At 40.6% G+C, this 21422-nt stretch overlaps 1 protein-coding gene across 1 annotated transcript; it reads right to left on the reverse strand.

The window, feature by feature from the left end:
• Nucleotides 1-784: 784 nt before the first annotated feature.
• On the reverse strand, nucleotides 785-18921 carry LOC136424504 (tribbles homolog 2-like). The gene is made up of 3 exons (XM_066413118.1): nucleotides 17736-18921; nucleotides 11413-11705; nucleotides 785-3418 (listed from the first exon to the last, which is right to left on the reverse strand). Exons 1-3 carry the CDS (start codon nucleotides 17982-17984, stop codon nucleotides 2947-2949), a joined length of 1014 nt encoding a protein of 337 aa, XP_066269215.1. The 5' UTR covers nucleotides 17985-18921; the 3' UTR covers nucleotides 785-2946.
• Between the last annotated feature and the right edge of the window lie 2501 nt (nucleotides 18922-21422).

The raw sequence follows: 21422 nt of genomic DNA on the forward strand, positions 1-21422 counted from the left end.
GGAGGTGTCGTTAAAGCTGCAGTACCGCAGCTCGATAAAAGGTGGCGCTTTTAGACCACCACTGACACACACCATGTACCAGCAGTATATAGTGGTCCGTTTTTCCAGCATGTAAGTTATCCTATGATACTGCATTTGATGAATTGAGCATATTGGTTTAATCAGGACATTTTGTCCAGACTTTTTATTAACCACACGACTTTTTCATGGCTTCCTATTTCATGGAGAAAACTTAACCTAACCAAAGACTCAACTGCACTCTACTGTACTGTACTGTACTGTACTGCACTGTACTCTTCAGTTTACGTGTACTAAAATTGAAAAGCAAACAGTACAAAGACTACTCAATGATCATCCTTTTTTTACGTTTTATTCCACGCCACCATACCTTGCACAGGTCAAGTTTCACAACTGCTCACTGCATTCATCCATTGCAAATGTACAATTTTTCGGTCAACATTTTTCAATGTACAGTGGCTCGTATAAAAGAAAAATAACCTTTACATAAAATTCACATTTTTTACACAAAGCTGCCACTTATACCTACAAACCTCCGTGTTCGATAAACCCCCTTTTTAATTCGTACAGTCGAATTTTTGCACATAAACGATATCATTTCAAAGCCATACCACTATTTTAGAGGGGTGGATACCCTGAAATTAAAAGTTGCTTTTTTTAATACTCTTATAGTGATACAGAATGTAACGATTGTTGTATTCATACCCATAAAGGTCTTCTGACGGTTTCAAATAAAAAGTTTGGCACAGAAAACGGAAAGTTTGAATGTTTTTTGTACATTTGCAAGGAGGTACTTTATTTATCACATTTACATTGATGATAGAGGGACAGGATTTTATCATGAGTATGAAAAGTGTGACCAGACCATTTCACCGGGTTTCGTCCAGACAGCCTGAACATTATGACCCAACATGTTTCTGACAAAAATGCAGTTTTTGAAGTTTCCTCCAATTCTGTATACTGTACAAGAACTGGAGAAGACATCCTTTTTTTCTTGGTCAAATTTTCTTCAGGACCGTATTGCTAGTTGATCCATAGAGGTAGTTTGAACATGACCAAAACTGGTCGAAAAACAGCCTTTTTTCTCTGCTGAAGTATTGGACGTTTCGCCGGTGAAAAAGTCCTTATAACAAGCTGTACATCTGTAGTCACACACTTACATCACTGTACAATTTCGCATTAGAGCAGCAGGCTGAACTGCTTGCTAGCCTGCCGTGGTCAGCCCTACCCTGTTCAACTGGGTAGTGCAAGGATGGCGACTAGCAGACAGCGCAGCTGGATAGCACTTCACAGTCAAGTGGATTTGTTTCACATGGCTAAAGTGCTGGATTGCACAATGTAGTTCTGAGGTATTCGGTGGACAAGTTTATTTCAGTGGAGCAACTTCGAGTGAGATGCAACAAGGGAGGTTATCAGTAAATTGCAGATGCTTGTCTTTGTTTCCCTTTCCTTTGAATTGGTGTAAAGTGTCACACAAATGACACTGCAAAACTTGGTATAAAATTGCCCTTCTTTTACCCAAAACACAGTGCACAGTCCAGCATAGCGGGAACCAAAAAAAAAAACGGTCGTATTTTGTACATCTACTGTTGCAGGTTGACATGTAAACTCTTGCTGTTCACATCACACAATATTTGTGCTGACAAGTAACTGTACAATCTTCCATAGAGTGTCACCTGCCCCCCTCCCCCATCTCTTGCTTGTGTTTCAAGAATGTGAGTTGCAGGAGGGGGACAAGGTGTCGTCTTCAGAAGAAAAGCTGTTTCGATTATAGACGGAAATGGTATGTACTTTGAGGTTGTCTCTTGATTTTCAAGTCTTTAAGTGGATGGGTATATCAGTACAACTTTAAGCAAATCTTGATGCACCCATCCAAGAATGGACAGAAAATGGGGCCAACAATCAACATTTGGCCTTTTCCTACACATTGTGTAGAGTGGATGAACACCCCTTCTGACAAGAATGGTTTAAGCTTTCATAACAACAAAACCAGTGGATGGAACATGCCACTCTTGATATGTAACAGGGGTGTGGGTTTGATCTGTAAAAACTGATATTGTGGTCCTCAAGTGTTGAGCCTTTTGTACTGCCTTGTCAGTTTTGCTTGCATTGTTGAAAACTGGCCACCCCTTTAACTGTGAGTGGAATGTTCCAGATCTTCCATGTATGACTGGGTAATGGAAAATTCCATTTTACTGTGGGGATGGTGAAACAATGGTTGGGATGTTCATAAACAAAACCTTCGTTGTACCCTTGCTGTAGTGTCAACATTTCTGTGCATTTTACAAGCTGATATTGTCTGTCGTTATTTCTCAGATGTCACAAGTAAATACACAACGTTTACAGTTAGGTACAAACTATACATGATTTTGATACATCTTGTTTCCGTTGGCAGTGGGAAAAAGCTGTTTTTCACATCGGTGTCATTCCTCCGCGTTTGCTTTCATCTCCCTTACACTTTTTTTGGGAATTGGCCGCATTGGCATTATAAATTAATTAGATTATTCAAGACCCTGCTTTCAATCAATTTTTTTTTTCAAATTAAAAGAAATGAAATGATTACGACTTTAATTCAATAATTTAAGTTTAAAACAATGGCAGTTATATCAACTCTCTGAGACTAGAAGAAACCTCTTGCTGTTTGAAGACCTGAATGGAAAATCTAAAGTTTGATCAGTTGGCTGGTGACTTTGTCTCAACAGTTGAAGCACTTAAATTGGTATGTCCAGAAGTAACGTTACAAAAACCAAGAAAACATGTCCACAGCTACTAAATAATGTATTGGATCTGTTCTTTTCTCTTCAACTGACACTACCTTCTCCTTTACTCGCATTGTTGGTAAGAGAAAGAACTTAAAACAAATGGATGCCTATTACCGCTCTGAATTTGAGACTACCTTTGTTGTGGATTTCTAGCTTCGAATCTGAGTCAACTGAATAAGGAGGCTTCATCCTCCTCCATACACCAATCAGGGACAATCTGGTCGGGTACTTTCGGCTCCGCCTTCCCGCTTACGCTAACGGGGAAGCTCGCCTTGAACCACGGGTGCTCTAACACTTCTCTCGCGCTCATTCTCTCGGAAGGTTCTCGCCGCAACATGCTGCGTATCAGACACTTCCCCTTCGACGATATCCCCTCCGGGACCGTGAAGATCCCGCGGCGGATCTTCGTGAAGAGTGCCTGGGGTTCGGTGTCGTGGAACGGGTAGCGGCCGACCAGCATGGTGTATAGCATGACACCGAGGCTCCAGACGTCGGCGGCTTTTCCTGAGTAGCTGCCCTGGGTGCTGAGGATCTCGGGGCTGACGTAGGCGGGGCAGCCGTGCTTGTCGCTGAGCCGGTCGTCGCCCGGCTCCTGCAGGAGGTACGTGTCCTCCAGGCTCTCAAGCTTCAGCTGAGTTCTGCGGGGAAACAAGAAGGGAACAAGACGTGTTTAATAACAAATCACAGAAAACAAAGAAACTAACAATAGCCTGAGATCTGCCGGGAAACAAGAAAGGAAAGAGGCATGATTAATAACAAATCACTCAAGACACAACTATGTCACCACCTAACACATAATGCTTTGAAACTCGTCTAGTCCCACATACAAAAAGAACACCCAAAGAAACTCAAAAAGTTCTGCAGGAAAACAAGAAATTAAAGATACACGTTCAAAGAGATATCAAAAATGGAAGTTCTGCTGCAGTACAAAGGAAATTGTTTATTTTGTAACTGTTTAAAAAACTGCTGCATGATTTTGTCGTGACTTTTTATCCTAAAATGTATACATGACTCTCAGCTACATGTGTCAGTGCAGTTGTCAGTAAACAGTCACATAACGCGCATGTCGGTCACTCACATGTCTCCCTATATATAACCTGGCCTTCACAGGGACACATTTGGGGAGGGGTGGGTTCGGTCGGCTAAAATAGCTCTGCTGACGAACCGGAGATATGTCAAAATCTGAGTCACTGTAACTAACTCAAACTGGCCACACGCCTTTGCCACAGTTATTTCCCAATTTCCTGCTGTCTAAAATGTGGCTTTTTGAATTGATACACTTGTAAAATACTCTTGCTACTCAAGAATCTATACAAACCTTACAAGATAACTAGTCTAACCTGTACAAGTGACCATCTCTACAAAAGGGCCACGTGGCCAAGGTGACCACATTCTTAGATAATCTTTCCCATTGACACAAGCATTAAGAATCCTGTCTACATGCACAGTGACCACCTGTCCACACAGACCAGATTTTATCGGTCCATTTTATCAGTCCCCTGAGCGGTCTTCTTTAGTAGTTTTGAGTTCATAACTTTGATAAAATGTCATTTCACCTGAGTTCTTTTCCACACAATAATGTTTTACTTCAATATTGAATGCTTTCCTGACTCTTCAAACCTACAATCAAATTTTTACATGCCCCTACAGGCCCTAAAATTTCACCTCAGTCACAGCCCTTATCAAATATAGTCAAGCCTACTAAGCAAATGCCAGGAGGTCAACGACCTTTCGTACAGATCGACCCTATACTGTAAAGTTTGAAACTTCTATGGTGGTTTTAAGTTTGCGTTTTTACTAATCATCACACAAGCTGATATTTGTTCTGTCTTCCATACTGTTACAGCAATTGTCTCCACCGAGATTTGTACTATATTAAACAGCCTCATTACCCTACATATTGGGTACCTGCCTGTGGCACTGGCTGCAAATACACCTGATATTATTATTATTACTATCATAATGTAGCAAACTCTTGATTTTTACTGTGCCGTGAAATTCAAGCACCACATATTCTTAACTAACTTACAGTAAGTCAACCGTCATGCAAAGACACACCTTTGGCAAACCCCCTTTTACCTAGAGAACGCCGCAGTCTGATTGGACGACGTTAGGTCACCATCACGTGTTCAGCGGACTTTATGTCGTGTGCAAATGTTTGTTCTGGAGATAGCTCACTTCCTGTGACCTTAGGTCGAAGGGCGTAATGTACAGACAACCACACAAACGTACTAAGCAACGCACAAACGCAATCGTAGGCACAAATATCTAGTTCAGGGCCACCTACAAATAGGACAGGGTCATAAGGCAAATAAATCTTGTTAAGATTTTCTCTCTTCAATTCAATGGCACTTTATGGCAGTCACCAGCCATAGGTAAACTACAGTTCATTCTAAGGTCAATCTTTATAATAGGGACAAAAGGCGTAGGTTACATCTTAACCTTCACCCTGCTGCCTAAGCCAGTGAACAATAAAACTTTGGTGCCAAAAGTCCACTTTAGTAGGGAAAAGGTTAACATCTCTAGAATGACCACAGTTTGTTGTGTAGGTTACTATGTTGTTGTTTTTTCTGAATAAAAATAAATTCAACTAAATCTCTTGACATGTTTCATGTAAGCATTCCCTCCTTTTTCAGTTCACTTTTGTGTTGAAATGAACAGGCAAAACTGATTTCGCTCACCCTTTTCCTTTTAAAAGGAACCTCTCACTACCCCCATCCACATCCTAAAATGGAACAGCCCAAGATATCAATCAAAGAAATGAGTAAATAAAAGAACAAGGAAAACAAAAACTGTAGCCATCTTTCCACATCCACATTTCAGCATAAATTTCAGAGCATCCAAATTGATTTTCCTCATCCTTTTCCTTTTCAAAGAACTTCTCACTACCCCCCATCCACATCCTCAAATGGAACAGCCCAAGAAATACGTCCAGAGAAATAACTAAAACGACGCCACAACAAAAACTGTCGCAATCTTTCCACATCCACCTTCAACATCTCTTTCAACAACGGAAATTTAACAGCATCCAAGAAAGACGCCATGAAAAATGGCCCCCTTCTCTGTCAAGCCACGCAGGCAGACCGATTGGATCAAGTCTAATGCAAATGAGCTACTGGCAGGCAGACATTTTCCAACTGCGTGATACACTTGGCTCAGCGCCAAACTTTGTGTGTTGCAAGGAGAACCCCAGGGGCCAGGAGATTTCCCTGAGCCAAAGAAGTATGTTCATAGCCTTGTTAGGGCAAGTCTTTTGAGAATTTATCCAGTGGCTTGGTTCATTATGTATCATGCAATGTTCAATCTGGATGTCTAACCTTCATCAAGACTACAAAAACTGACGACAAACACCCATACATTCCCAGATGCCACCAAAGTATGTTCGTGGCCTTGTCAGGGCAAGTCTTAAGAGAATTTATCCAGTGGCTTGGTTCATTTTGTATTATGCAATGTTCAATCTGGATGTCTAACCTTCATCAAGAAATAAATAATTAGTCATAGACTCAACAGCTGAGGACAACCACGCACACATTCCTACACGGGTTCCTATACATTCCTATAGACACTTAAGTGCAAAATGTCCTCGTCCCAAATTGTGCAGTGTTTCATGGGGATAACAGATTTTACACTTTTATACACCCACACACTGGGCATGACTTATGTCAATGTCATTGAACATGAGTATTTTTTTACTGACCCAGAAATGGTGAGAAACCATGTTTGATGTTGCGAGCTTACACAGGCTTCTAGCCATAGCAGGCTGATATGAATACCAGATAGAGACTTCACCAGTTCAAGGTTTCAGAGTTAACTGTCTCAGTTTCTTTGTCAAATGCCAAATATGGGATAAGGTCTTCCTGGGTTTAAAAGGATTTCACTGCAGGAAATAAGTGTTGAACGTTGCGATTGTGCTAGAAAAAAATAAACAACTTGCAATGAAAAAATCTATTGCAATAATTAGGCAACCCGGAATTTACAGTTGATATTATGAGTCAAATATCGTAGAAAACAGAACTGAAATATTTCGAATCCTGACTGTGCATATAATGCACAGCCATTGCCTAAGGCTTTCTGACTGGCGTAATTGTTAGTCATTTGGCAGCTCCATCCGGTCTAACGTGCGTGCATGGTGGCACACACAAGGACACATGACAAAGGTGGTAATGAAGTGTAATGTAAAAGGGGGCGTGTAGCCACTATTCAGGCTGCACTGTGCTACAGTACAGAGTTTTCCTTCATCTTGTTTTGTGTTTTTGTTTCATACCAATGTATGTGGAAGGATGTATGTTTACGGATTTATTAGCAGTGGCACTAAATGTTTATGGAGCTATTAGGACCTCAATCAAGTTTGATATTATATGCATTTTGTCTGATCCTAACCTCTTCCCTAATGACCTCAATCAGTCAATGAAAAGCGGCCAAAAAATGTGATTTTTTTCACGAATACATAAACAAGCAAACATGAAACATTTTCCCAGTTGTTCCTAATTCGTGCATGTCTGTCCATTTGGGATGATATGTACACAAATATAAAGACAGGATTCAAACTCACAACCTCTTGGTCCAGAGTCAGTCAGGGTCACTGACCACTGGACTATGCACATAGTTTGCCCCAAATGCCACAATAGTTCCTACACATGCTGCAGCTACTGCAGCTACTATCAATATTGAGGAAACAGTTTAGAAACCCAGGCACAGGGGGAAGAGATTATTACATGATGGTATGTTGTTTACAGTTTTAACAGCTTAAGCCTCAAGCTTGTAATTCTATGATAAAACGAAATAGATGTATCTAAACTTTCATGTACGTTTCTAGCTTTCCCCTATATTCTTTGGTACAGCCCCTCTATCATCCAACAGGCCATCAATATTGCTTATTCTACTTTGGCCGTGATTAGAGGGGTCATGTGATTACACTAGTGTGACAATTGCATCATTTTGCAATCGTTTGCACTTTAAGAACAACTGCCATTTATCAATAACAAGCACTGGGTAGTGACAGGGAGCTATTGGCGAATGTAACATTTATTTTACATAGATCGATGGTAAACAGGACTTTTTTTATTTGGTCTCAGGGATGTCCCTAAAGAATGGTACAGTGGCGCTCCTCCATCCTGTTCTAATCCCAGCTCCATCCTCATGATCCTGTTGATTGTTAAAGTTAGGATATTTCTTTGACTATTTCCCCAGCCAAGCCTGTAATTTTGCTAAAAACTCAAGATTTCATTAACAATTAGACAAGATGCAAAGCTGAAGTTGCAGGAAATCACTTCTGTTTGTATCTGGAAAAGGCAAAATGTAATAGCTGCTCCCCGCATCCCCCTCCAGACCTCCCCCCTCACGACACACTCCGTGTGCTTGGCACCCTCCCCCCATCCTGCTCTGTATTTCTGGGGAGATCCCTGGGTCTTGCAAGAAATAAAATCATGATACAGATAGAAAGAGGTTATGATCTGCAAAATGAAAGTGTTTTCTCCCATTTTGTCTTTTTTCATATACTGTACTATAAAAATATGGCTTATTTTCCATGTCATCTCCCTGCATATTTGCAATGTTATACTAGAATCCATAACACTTAATCAAAACAGAATACCGATTTAGAATACATGTATGCCCTTGTAAGGTGAATTCTGCGTTAATTATCGCTACACACCATCTCCGCAAGACGGAATAAACCAAGGTCGGCATGCGCCAAGGTCATTCGTCAGTTGGAAATTGCAAGGAACGTCAAGCATTCCTTCCTCTACCCGTGGTGTCTGCGTCATACTTAGCGATGAATTATGCATGAGAAGATATTCCAATCTGTACGCTCGAGGATATACGGAATGATATATGAAAATCTTCATGCAACAAAATCAAACAGGGCTATTTGAAGACAGATGTTGCATTTTCAAGATTCTATTTGCGGTAACAATTCCTGTTTTTATATGGAAATATTGTGCTTGTAGCAGTTTCAATATATCATGGATTCATACATTTTTAGGACTTTATCTGCGGTAAAAAAATTCACATTTTTATATATGCAAATATTGCACTTTCAGCAGCTCCGATATATCATGGATTCAGACACTTCATCACATCAAAATTCATGGGAAAAGGGAGTATACATGAAGCTGAATTCATTTGAGAAACAACAACAACGTAGCCTTTTTGTGCACACATTTTGAGTAGTGTTCAAAGACAAAAGGCATAAAATAGTTGCGCAACAAAGATGGGAAAAGTGCCAAAAAGTCTGCCAGCCCAGACAGTGCAAATATTTCTGCTCAGTTTGTTGCTGGAAGGTATCCAAGACCGGATATACGTTCCCTTCCGCAGCGAAAACGGACACTTCGGAAGATACGCCACTGAACTCTGAAGGGCTCTAATCTGTACATATAAACATAGACTATCGTCACATTTTTACAATGTTACGCCACACTTTTCAGTTACTTTTGAAACATCGCCACAAACTTCAGACTTCCAATTCCTTTTCAAGAAGACTTTGGCACAATGTAGTCAAATCTATACCACCTCTACATAAGGACATCCTGGCCATTGATATGTAGTCCAACCTGTATAATGTGCCCACTTTTTGGTGGTTCCCCAGATAATTTTTCCCATTGACACAAGCATCAAGAATCCTGTCTACAGTGACCACCTGTCCACACAGACCAGATTTTATCGGTCCCTTGAGTGGTTTTCTTGGGCAGTCTTGACAGTGTTACATGGGACCTGCTACTACATAAAGGCAGAGATATTGAAGGGTACGAATTGGGTTGTCTACATTTCTAGCTCCAACAACTTGGCCTGTTTCCACCTGCCAATAGTGCATCCAGACTTCAATGCACGCAGACCTGGGTCCATGCCAAGAGTACGGGATATGCAAACACATATTATTGCTGAGTTCGGTCTGTCTCTTTGTACATTTGGCACGTTTGAAAGACTTGTGTCTGGGTGGGGAAAAGTAAACGCAGAAGTAACAGTTCTACTGGGCAACTAGAAAGGACACAAACAGTTTCCAGACGACCTCTCCTCACGTACCACATGGTCAAGTGCACGTGACTCGTTTTATGCAAATTCAGCAGTAAAATTCTATGTTAAACAAGCAAGTTTATAAATTTGCTTTTCTATCTGAATATGATTGGATGAGAGCAGCGACCTTGAAATTTGGCAATATCTATGCGATGAAGTCTTCTAGTACAGCAGTAAAATTGTATGTAAAAAAGCATCAATTTGCTATTTTATCTGAAAACAGTTCCCTCTAAATAACCTTTATGTGATAACAGTTAGCCGAGTGAAGCAAACGTAAAAGTTTGGCGTTAACGGCGCTATTCATTCTTACTGTACATAGAAGGGCTTCACAACATGGTTGCTTCCCTCAAGGGCAAAAAGACACAGCTAGCCACAATAGACATTCACACAATACTCTGTCAGCGGAATTCAAATTTCCAAGGAGTTATTCGCGCTAACGAAGGATTGACGTCACTCCGGGACCCGTCAGCAGAATCTGTCTTCCCTCCATATCCGTTAATTCTCCGCATGTCTTTGAGCCCCCGCGGCTGATAAGTAGGGTAATGGGTTTACAGCGAGATATGTGCCGGGAAAATCTCACTGTGAGGGTGATGAACTCTTTAGGCACAGATATGCAAAACCATGTAGAGCTTTGCTTCGAACTTCAGTACGATATGAAATGAAAACCTTTTATTCAAACTTAAGTTTCCGAGCCTATTGTTCTTTTTTCTACATGTTAGTTAATATAACCTTCATATTTTCATAACTTTATTGCACAACAATACATTACATGTAACAGACAGCATAGAGTTTTCCTCTATGTTTTGCAGTGCAAGAAGCTATATTGTCATTCCATGATAAAAATACAATAAATTTTCTTGAGCTACTGTGTTGTTGGACAATATTTGAACAGGCTAACACTAGATTTCTCATGAAAAGTTGAGACTAGAAAAGGTTGTGTGACACGCACAAAAAAAGGACAAAAAAGGGACAAAAACACAAACGCATACAGCACCGATCTACACATCATGGGAAAAGACTTTGCTAACTCACCGTTACTCAAACACTTGAGATTTCGGTAAGGATAACTACCTCAGAACCAGCCTATAAAACAATCGCCCCCTGTACTGTACAGTTAGCTCCTGTACTGACACAGAAACCTAAACCCTCCTCGTCCTACAAACAACTTCCTTCTAAACTGGGTTAATCCAAACATGCGGGTAGTGGACGCTTCCGTAACTCAAAAGGGTCTGTCAATATCACAGGAGTATTTCTTACCACTGAGAAGGATTTTGATGTTTTCGTAACACCCCTTTTGTTAAAAGGTGTATTTCAAACATACTTCACACCTTCAAAAGTGTTACCTTTGAGACAAGGGTTGGGAGTTTTGTATAGTAGACATGTAATACGTACAAAACTTCTTAGCTTTAGAAGTTAGTTTAAAATTTGCTTTCAGACAAAGGAAAATGATTACGTCGAGGCTTCTGGCTCATGGAAGGAACAAAAATGTATTGGAAACTCTTTGAGTTAGAAGTTTATAATTTGTTTATAGATAAAAGATACTGGTAAAGTTGTGGTTTGTAGTTCATAGAACAACAAGAATCTCAACAATGTCTTATGTCTTAGAAATGGGAAGACTTACTTTTCTGGGTCTTGGAAGACGAACTTTCGCAGCTTGAGGTCCCGCAGCACGACTCCGTTGTCATGACAATGCGCCACGGCGGACACGATCTGGAAGAACAGCCACATGGCCTCATCCTCCTTCAGCCGACGCTTGTTCCGTACGTAGGAGTGCATGTCGCCATGACTGCGCTCAAAGAAGACATACGCGTTCTTGTCGCCGAGGATGACCTCGATGATCTGGTTGATGTTTTCGTGAGGTAGAACGTTGAAGTTAGCTGCCATGGCCTCACGGTAACGACTGATATCTAGAACCTGCACAGAGAGACACAAACAAAAACAACGTCAACACCAACAAATTCAAAATGTTGTTTATCTCACATTGTTTTTTTTAAATTTTACTGTGTTTTGAATCTGTGATATAACATTACATATAAATCTAAGTTGCAAATCCAAACATTTTGGATTCTCATTTTGCTAGATATTGTTACATTTAATTTCATGCCACATTTTCTTCTTTTTCTTCTGCTAAGCAAAATTTCTGAATTCAGGACAAAAAGCTTTGTCTTCAATGTTATGACAAGAGCATCATGTTATGACTTGTGTCTTTATGTTATGACTTGACTGTTACCTTGCTACGAGTTAGTGATTTTGCCAAAAAAAGGTTTGCAGAAATTTATTCCTTGTACCAACAGAATGCTTTCAAATTTATAAGCTTTATATGTTATGACTTGTATTCAAGTAAAGATACTAAAAATGCCACGTCATATAATACAACAGTAACACACATGATGCAATGCTAGTACTAGTAGCAAGGTAGTGTTTACATTGTATGTTTTCAAGGTAGTCACATGCAGTAGTTTGATGCTGCCAGTTTTGTAATAAAAGATTACATCAGACTCCAGTGCGAAACAGAATCACATGCTACGTTGGTGAAGGTTAGACATCCAGGTAATAAGATACGCCAAAAATAATTACTCAAGCAACTGGATAAGATTTTGAAACAGTCAGACGTTTCAGACAGTATCCACTGTCTTTCGTCAGTGACTAACGATAGGGCTGAGAACACCAGCTTTATACCAAAACTCTGAATAGATATGTTAATGAGGTAAAGACAATTTAGGATGTCTTGAAGTAGTCTTCAAAAAGAAGATTAATTCAAGACAAAGTTTATGCCAATAGTTCAATTAGCTACTGTTGTTCTAGTACAGTAACTAAATGTTGCTCGTCCGGGGGTGGGGGGTGGGGGGCAGTGCATTATCCCAGGTGCCTGAAAGTTGAACGCGTAGACCCCCTTTCCTGTTGAGGGCGGGGTTGTACATCCTCTCATATATTGCTTCTCTACTTCCCCGTTCGAACCAGCGTTCTTCACGATCTAGGATGTCCGTGGATTCGAAATTGAATGAGTGTCCCTGGTTGTGTTTTAGATGGTGGTAAATGGCAGAGGAGTAGCGGTTAGCGCTCTTTCTGCAATGTTCCTTGTACATGCTGTTTATGTTTTCAACTTCAAGGGAGTCACAAGATAATTTGTTTGAAATACTAACAGTTATTACAGTTTTGTAATAAAAGATTACATCAGACTTCAGTTCAAAACAGAATCACATGCTGTTTATGTACACTCCGGTCCTGTGACCAGAAATTGCCCTCCTCTTACACATTGAATGATGCAACACCCCGCCCCAACAGGCCACCCCCACGCCCCCCTTATTTGCATAATGAAGTATGCGACCTTCGTGGCCATCTAACCCAATTCGCTCGTAACGCTCGCAGGAACTATCGCTAAACGATGCAATCTCGTTGAAATTTCCAGAGCGGCCTACAAGCTTGCTAGGATAACTGCACTCTGAACAAATGACATTAGGAAATTTGCAAATTTGACTTTTATACAACCTAATTACAAACATTTTCAGTAGGGCAGCTTTTAATAAAGGAAATCTACAAGTACAACTGTTGCGTTCTGATAATGGTAAGAAATAAGACATTTCAAAACAACTCTAGATAGTGATCCTCTAATAATTTTGGAACAGAATGACAGGGAAAAGGGACGGGTAATGGTTTGTAGATACTATTGTAATGACTAGTTCTACCGGAAAACCATTTACAGAGGCATGTTGTTGCACAAGTCAGGAGGGTTTAGTCATTGTGTATCATCAGTTTACCAACAAAAATTGGCTTGATTTTGAAGCCAAGCTGCAGCAGAATCCAATTAACACATACATTCTAATCAAATTAATTAGGTTTTAAATGTCGCAGAGGTTAGGAGAGAGGGGAGTATGTTGAGAGTTGGTGTGAAGTTTTGTCGGATGATGTCATTATCCACATTGCCACATCACAATGTTGGGTGTGAGGCTGACTGTAACAGCTGGGTATACTGTGTGATACACACTCTTGGAATTATTGATCAAACTGGAACGAAATCTTGGATGTGGATGAGCAACAACGATTTTGGAGTAAAAAGTCTAATATTGTAGCAAGTTGTAAGTAAGTAGTAAGTTGTCAATTTTGATAAATACACATAATTTTGCAGTCCTACTTGTAGAGGAGTTTTGCAGTGACATTACATGTAAAAACTTTTCAAAGGAACAAAAAAAGTTAAGCTGTAAAAACTCTAAGTTCAAAACTCCTGGTGAAACTCAATACTGAATTTGAATCATTTGAATTCTGAAGAAAACAGAAGGACAGTGGCAAATTAAATGTATTTACTTCTTGTGTTAGAACAAGGTTAACTAGCAACAGATGAACTTTCAGGCAAACATAAGTTCTTTTGCAAAGACTCGATTACTATTAGACATCCAGGTAGTAAAAGTAAGATACTGTACACAAGTTACTCAAGCAACTGGATAGATTTGAAAACCGTTCGATGTTTCAGACAGCACAACTTGTTTTGGTCAAAAAAGATTTCCCCCTCATTTCCCTATGTACTTTCAAAATGCACTTCCTTATTGCGTTAGACTTTAGAACAACGTTTTACCTCTGTAAAACTACCAACACAGACGAACTTTCAACCTAACCAAAGCTGATTTCCCCTTCCTTTCCCCATGTGTACTTTGTAATGGCTCAGTTCCAAGTGTTTTGCTCAGGTAATAATAGGTGTGATGCAACCGTCTGAAATCCAAAGTGTACACAACGTCACCTGACCATCGCAACGTTTGTTCTAGGTGTAAACCGAGTTGGGTGAGTCATTCCCGCCGTTGGTTATTAACAGAAGTCAGTGCGCTGGTCGGGCGGTAAACAATACGCCGCCGCGTGCTTGGGTCAGCAAAGGTGCTACGTTGAGAACGGAACTAAACTGGAGGATTGCACAACCACAATAGTCACAACGCCTCTGCTTTTAACTATATTGCCATATTATACAACTTTATGGTGGTGTCTCTTTTTTCACAGGTTTACATCCTACCTTTTCTGGGGTGTTCTAAGAATTGCACAACCAGGACAGTTACAATGTTTCGGCTTTCAGCTATGTTGCCCAATAGTCTTAGATTATACAACTTTCAACTTTCAGGTGTTCTCAGCTTCTTACCTTCTTGTTAACAGGTGTATATCCAACATTTTCTGGGTTTAACATTGCCTTGTAGTTATCATACTCTTTCTGTTATTCTAGGACTACCTCATCAGACCTTTTTGATGAATCATTTCCAGAACGATCAATAAAAAGTTTGGACATTTTGTCGTGATCTTAGTCACGACTTGCACAATCAAAGGATAAAAACGTTGGGAGTGAAGCTTGTTCATATTCTTCTCAGTACTAATCTACACACACATGATTGCACATGACTAACTCAAGTAATGCCCTGTGACTTCCTCCTTAGAAATCCAGCCTGTGTCTAAGACTGACTTCTTCTGTGAAGTTGTCACGAAAACTTCTTGGCAAGAAAGAAGTCTTGGCACCACCTTGGATAAACTTCTCCTTCTGTTTTGTCCACAAGTCACGAGGAATTAGATTAAAGATATGACTAGTAGAAGACTGAATGGTTTTGTTCTGTGTAAGCGTGGGGGAGAAATGACTCACGTAGCGACAGCAGTACCAAGCCCCTTTGACAGGTATGGTCACCTGTGCTTTGCAGGTACAAAGGTGTGTTTCCTGTACAAGTGACTTAGTAATTTACGGCTCAAGTAGCCCCCAAATTTGAAAGAAAAGGCTACATTTACCACACATACGCAAGCAACTTTTCTACAGTTCTACCTATCCGCTTGAACTTCTTTTCCCCAAGCCCCAAACATATTTTCAGAGGTTCCCTCCCTATTTTGCTGTATATTCAGTTCAAAATACTCTATTGAAATCACATTTCCAATGCTCTAGGTTGCTTACAGAGAGAATCTTGAAATGCATGAAAGAAGTTTTTCTCCTTTGACGAACTAAGATGAAACAAGAGGTTTTGATACATCAAACAGTAGACAATTTTTTGCGCTCTAAGAAAGAAACCCAGCTGTATTAAACTGGCAGGGGTTTTCCGAAAATTACCGCCAAGGACACACAAAAGATGTAATGTTCCGGTCAGAAACGAAGCTTCCTGCCCTGGAGGCAAAGTCGTGACAGGCGAATGTCTTCAAATCCTTCTACTGTGGTTTGAAATATCTCCACACAAAAACTGGGACTTACTTTCTAAAACCCTAATTTCTATGGCGTCAAACAGGGAGTTATTTTAAAGCTGTTTCCTGAATGACTAGCAAAGAAAACAAAATTTAAAAACTGCCAATTTTCTGTTTTTGTAAAAAATACTGCTTTTTCTTTCTTTATTGTATATTGTAAGATATACAGCTGCTTTGTAAGGTGCCAGTTGGGGATGTGGATTTGGAGATACTACAGTGTTATAATACACAACAACTCATTTTGTACAAGGGTGCTAAGTGAATTTTGCTACTGGCACAAGGGCCGTCATTTTCACTTCAAAAGGGGGCTGGTGGCTGCAAATTGGAGGCACCAGTTCTCAACTAGGTGTCAATTGTAGAATTTCAGACTCAATTTACTTCCAAAAACAAACAATAGGACCATAAAAGCACTAAAAAAGCAACACTTTCTCAGGCTTTTTAGTACTCTGGTTCGTCTACAATGTGATCAAGCTTGGTTGATTCATTGTTATCTTTTTTTTCTCCTTTTCTTTTTTTCCCTGATTGAAAAGACAGTGTGTGTGTGGCAGGTGCATCCTCTATAAGCAAATCTTTTATTCAACACTGGGGTTGAATATTCATAAGGTAGCATGTCCATCCTTTTTTCCTGATAAAAAAAGCAGCTTGCATTGTCCCTAAAAACATTGTATTCCTACACCTTGCCTTAGAAATAAGTTGCATCTTCCGTATGAAAAATGGTTGCATTTCGTCATCAACTGAAATACATTATCCTTGCATTTTGTTTCTAGATGATGCTCGTTTGTATCTTACAATACCAGCTAGTCCTCTTCTATTTTCAAGCGGTTCTCATCTTTTTTTCTAATCTCTAAAAACACTTTCCTAAAACAGCCACACCACACACAGAGGCCCTCTACCACTAAAAACTGGTGCGTAGCGAGTTCTGTTTGCCCTACTAACGTTTCATGCGTCCATTCATGGTATAGGAAGCGGGAAGGCACGGACAAAAGGTGACCAATGGGGGCAGGACAAAGACTTGGCTGTGCAGCATGTTTGCGCTGTGAAAACTGCCATGTCGCATGGCTTCCCTAATAGAGCGCTAGTTTGTTGACTGTTCAATCTAAGAGGTTTAGGACAAGCCACCTTGCCTCATCGCGTACTGTATTTCATCACATACCGGTAGATAATCGAACTTCTTCGATGAAGTTGTTGTAATGTAACGACAGGTACAGAAGAAAGGATACAGAGAGCAGGTACTATAGTGTTGTGGAAAAAACAATTGGAAATCTGATATACATATTTTTTCACCTTTTACAGCTGCGCAAATGCTTGTAAAGCTGCCAATAGTAATTCCGAGCAGACTGGTTCCGAAAGACGAGTTGGCTTTTGGATTGAAATCCTCAAATTTGAAGTAATTTTACTTCTATCGTTTTATCGGTAGTAGAGGATGGGTGCAAAAGCACTTTCACTTGTAACCCAAATCATACAGAAATAGTATAGCCATTTTAGAAACGTTGAGCGTTGAATTTCACAAATTAGGCCGAACCGTAGGTAACTTAAAATATATGTCGTAACTACGCTGCAATCTGGCATCATTTCACAACGATTTCCTGTTAGGAAATATTCGCCTTTCCAAAATCAAGGTTTGAAGTCTTTTGAGGCATCAAATTATGGCACTTGAAAACTCAGATTTGATTTTAAAAATTATCATTGGAAAACCAAGAAATAAGCTAAACTAATAACACTGATGAATATAAGTTTTTGTAGCCTGGAACTCACCTTACACACATACTCTTCTTCTGTTAGTGTGTGAATGGCCTCGAACAGGCCCCCGTCCAGCTGCTTGGTCAGTAGGTACTGCCCGATGACCGACACATTCTCCTCCTGCTCTTGTGGAAAGCATGGCGGACTGCTAGGACTGAGGACGGGACTAGAGGGAGAACAACTTAGATCGGGTGGTGGGTCGCATGGTACCGTCTTATAGTTCTCATCATGGATCGGGATGGGATTCGAGCGGTATATGTTCATAAGGAGCTCTTGCTCTTTCCGCCTGATGGAAAAACGGCTGCAAGAACGAGACTAGGAAATATATTGCAACAAAATTTCGAGCAAAACAAATTACTCAAGAGTTAGGCGAGGGTGCCGATAAATTCGTTGGAATGTTGGAAAAAAGTTGAAGCTTTTTTTTTGACGAGTCAGGATTCAGGAAATGTCCTCGTGTGAGTCGATTTCACAATCACAATAGACAACAGTCAGTCCCGCGAGGCTTTTTTTAGTTGTGCGTAGCAGCAAAATGGCAAAACATTAAACAAGAAATATCTTGTCGTCACAATAGTTCGAACATCGAGTCTTGGTCGTTGCAGTTCGGTCTCGATAGTTTTTCCTTGCGAAAAGGAATAAATTCCTGGGGAATACTAGAAAGTTCGCGAGGCTCGTGCTGTGCACGTTACACCATACACACACTCCGCTGTCTTTGTTGGCAACGCAACGTGGCTAAAATTTATGCCACGAGAGACGAGACCAGAAAACCTTGTGACGAACCTCAGCCCTTTGCCACAAAGTGGCGAGTCCAGCTGCGATGGAAAATGTCCTAGGAAAAATTGCGATCCACAGTGGCAACAATGACTATGTCTCAAGATCGGAAGGCGTTGCGCAAGACGTGAATCACCCCCTCCGTGCTGCTTACAACGTAACGTCCTTCGCAAAATGGCCGGACCTCAGACCAGGGTAGGCCCCAACTCCTCTCTTCCTTTCGGCTCTGGATGCCTTTATTTCGGGATCGGCGATGCTCTGAAGCTCCACGACACTCCGTAGGCTTGAGTTGAGCTAGCCGAACTAACCGGGCTGGCCCGATCTTCCCGGCCGACCCCGAATTAGAGGCAGAACTGACGGTAAGTACGGCCCTCCATGGCGCTACCTGCGTGTCCTGCCTGGTCTGAAACCTCCCCTCCCCTTCACCACACGGCACCGCCTCACAGCTACACGTCAACATATATCACTCCGCCACACAAGTGTCTGCGCCAATTTTTTTCCTGGCAACGTCAGTTAGATTTTCTTATCAAAATGCACGAGTCGTCGAATCGTCTTATGGTTAGTTAGTGAAGTCTAAAAATGTAGTAGGACATTTCTGTTTCTACTTCGCACTTCAAGTTCGCATTTTAGATATAACGTTAAATATACTACTATAAAAAGACGGTAACATCACTCTTTGCCAGCTAGTTTTCCTCAGCGAAATCCCCCCCAAAAATCTTTAACTACACGTATTTCTCCTCTTCGAAATCACCATGGTTCATCTTTTTAACTTTTAATCAAATCTCTTGAAACTTCATTGATTCGCGTATCAAAGCTACCCAAAAGCACAAAAAAATCAATATTTCATTTATTTCCAACCAACGTCATCAATTTGCTAGCTTTGAAACCTAAAACAATATTATGAATATAAGCAATCAAATACGCAACGAACAAGTAAAGAATGACTCCGAATTTTCTTGTAAAGTTGTAGATCTATATCTTTCAGACTTTCACACAAAACATCTTTGAAACGGCTGCGTCATCATAAAGGCATTTGTTTATACTGGCAACGTCAAAGCATCCACGTCTTTTTTGGCCTTGTTTATCTTAGAGAATTAGTAACGTTACTGAGTCATATGTCATGTATGTTGAAGTACTTCCTTTCTGGGTCTATTTTCTTTGCGTGGAAGGTCGCGGAGTGAGTGAAAAAGCCTGCCAAATGTTCGGCTCTTGCATCATTACAGTGATGACGCAATGACAAAGATTGAAAACGTCTGGGATAGTCGTACTGCAACTGTCTACGGGGGTGTGAGATATGTGGACTTTTCAAATCATAGAGCCATTTGGACATATCATAAACATGCATTTTTGCTTGACATGTTTTAAAATTACTTGTAATAGACATAAAGTATCTATTGCTGAGAAACAACGTTTCTTTCTAGTGACATTTGATAAATTCATAATTTTGCACACCCATCTTCTTCTTGGAATCTTCTACTGTTTTATTTGGCGGGCTTCTCCCATATTAGGCCATTGACTGGCTTGTCGTTGCAACATCGCGCGCGAAAACGGCGGACTATACCAATTCATTAAACGGACAAAATGGTATGGTATTTTATAGACAACTATTTTTATCTCTAAATAAAAATTATTTATGTCAAAATAATGATACAAAAATAAAATGTTCAGTAAATTTTCAATACGTTAATATTTCAAGATATTCAGCTAAGTCGATGAAATTACGTTTCATGTTTTTGCGACCCCTATTTGCCTATCAACGTTTAATGGTTCACTACCACAACAAAGCGGGAAAGAACGTGCCGCGCTCTGATTGGTGGATAATGTAAGGCGTGCCAAAGGCCGGTAGTGGGTACAGGTCCTTTGGGGGCGGTCTTTCCAATCAATCACTCGTGACGCAGGAAGGTTTGGCGGTTGACACGGTAGCGGTGACGCAATATCATGTCCTACAGACATTTGGCCATTGGTGGTTTGTTACTGGTTGCATCATACGCAGATCGCATGATCTTGTGACGAATGCTGACGTGTGCACCTATGTTCAATGTTAGAGGATGCAACCCGGATCGGACCAAATATAACGATTGTAGAACTATAAATAGCTAAAGACTCAAACAAAAATACAAACAAACAAATAAATAGACAAGTCTCTCGGTAGACTTTACCTCAATACAGTGGATGGGTCACCTTTAATTAATGTATATAACTATAGCGAGACGATTGTACTTTCCGTTTATAAAATACTACCATAATCGACCAGATCTTGCATCGTCTTGGCTTGGGGAGGAGGGCACTTCAAGTAGAGGTCGTCACAAAATTGTCTTCGTCGGGTTAGCGAGACGATTATACTTTCGTTCGTTTATTCGTCTTAATTAATAGCGATCAGATCTTGAAAGGGGGAGGGCGCTCAGAAACCACCACAAAGGAAATGTACCCCCAGTCGGACATCTGCTTGAAGATTAGATACAAGTGCGACTGATCCTTGTTAGCAGTACTGCCATATTCTGACAGGGGGCAATGCTAAACTGGGCTTGCAGCCTTGCACAGAAAGAACGAATCTCCGAGGCTGAAGCAGATGTTGGGTTGGACAATTTTATCAAATTTTCTGACCGACTGGCTTTCCTGAGGGCCTCTAGCCTCCTTTGCAGGCTTTCTGCCTGGTGCCGGCCGTTTATTTTATAGGCCAGCGCTGATGCTCGCGATTTTCAACATATCGGGGCCAGGTTACTAGTATTTTGTAGCCTGGAGTCTTTTGTAGCCTGGAGTCCAGCCTTATTAGCTAGCTTTGGTCCGCTCCCAACAACCAAAGCTAACAAGGCTGGACTCCAGGCTACAAAAGAAACTACATGGGCAGAAAGCCTGTTGTTATTATACTCGTAGCTATAAAGGTACATGTAACGTTAGATATGAAGATAGAGATTTAATGCTTTTCTGTTTCCG

This window comes from Branchiostoma lanceolatum, chromosome 18 (genome assembly GCF_035083965.1).
Source record: "Branchiostoma lanceolatum isolate klBraLanc5 chromosome 18, klBraLanc5.hap2, whole genome shotgun sequence".
NCBI classification, from domain to species: Eukaryota; Metazoa; Chordata; class Leptocardii; order Amphioxiformes; family Branchiostomatidae; genus Branchiostoma; species Branchiostoma lanceolatum.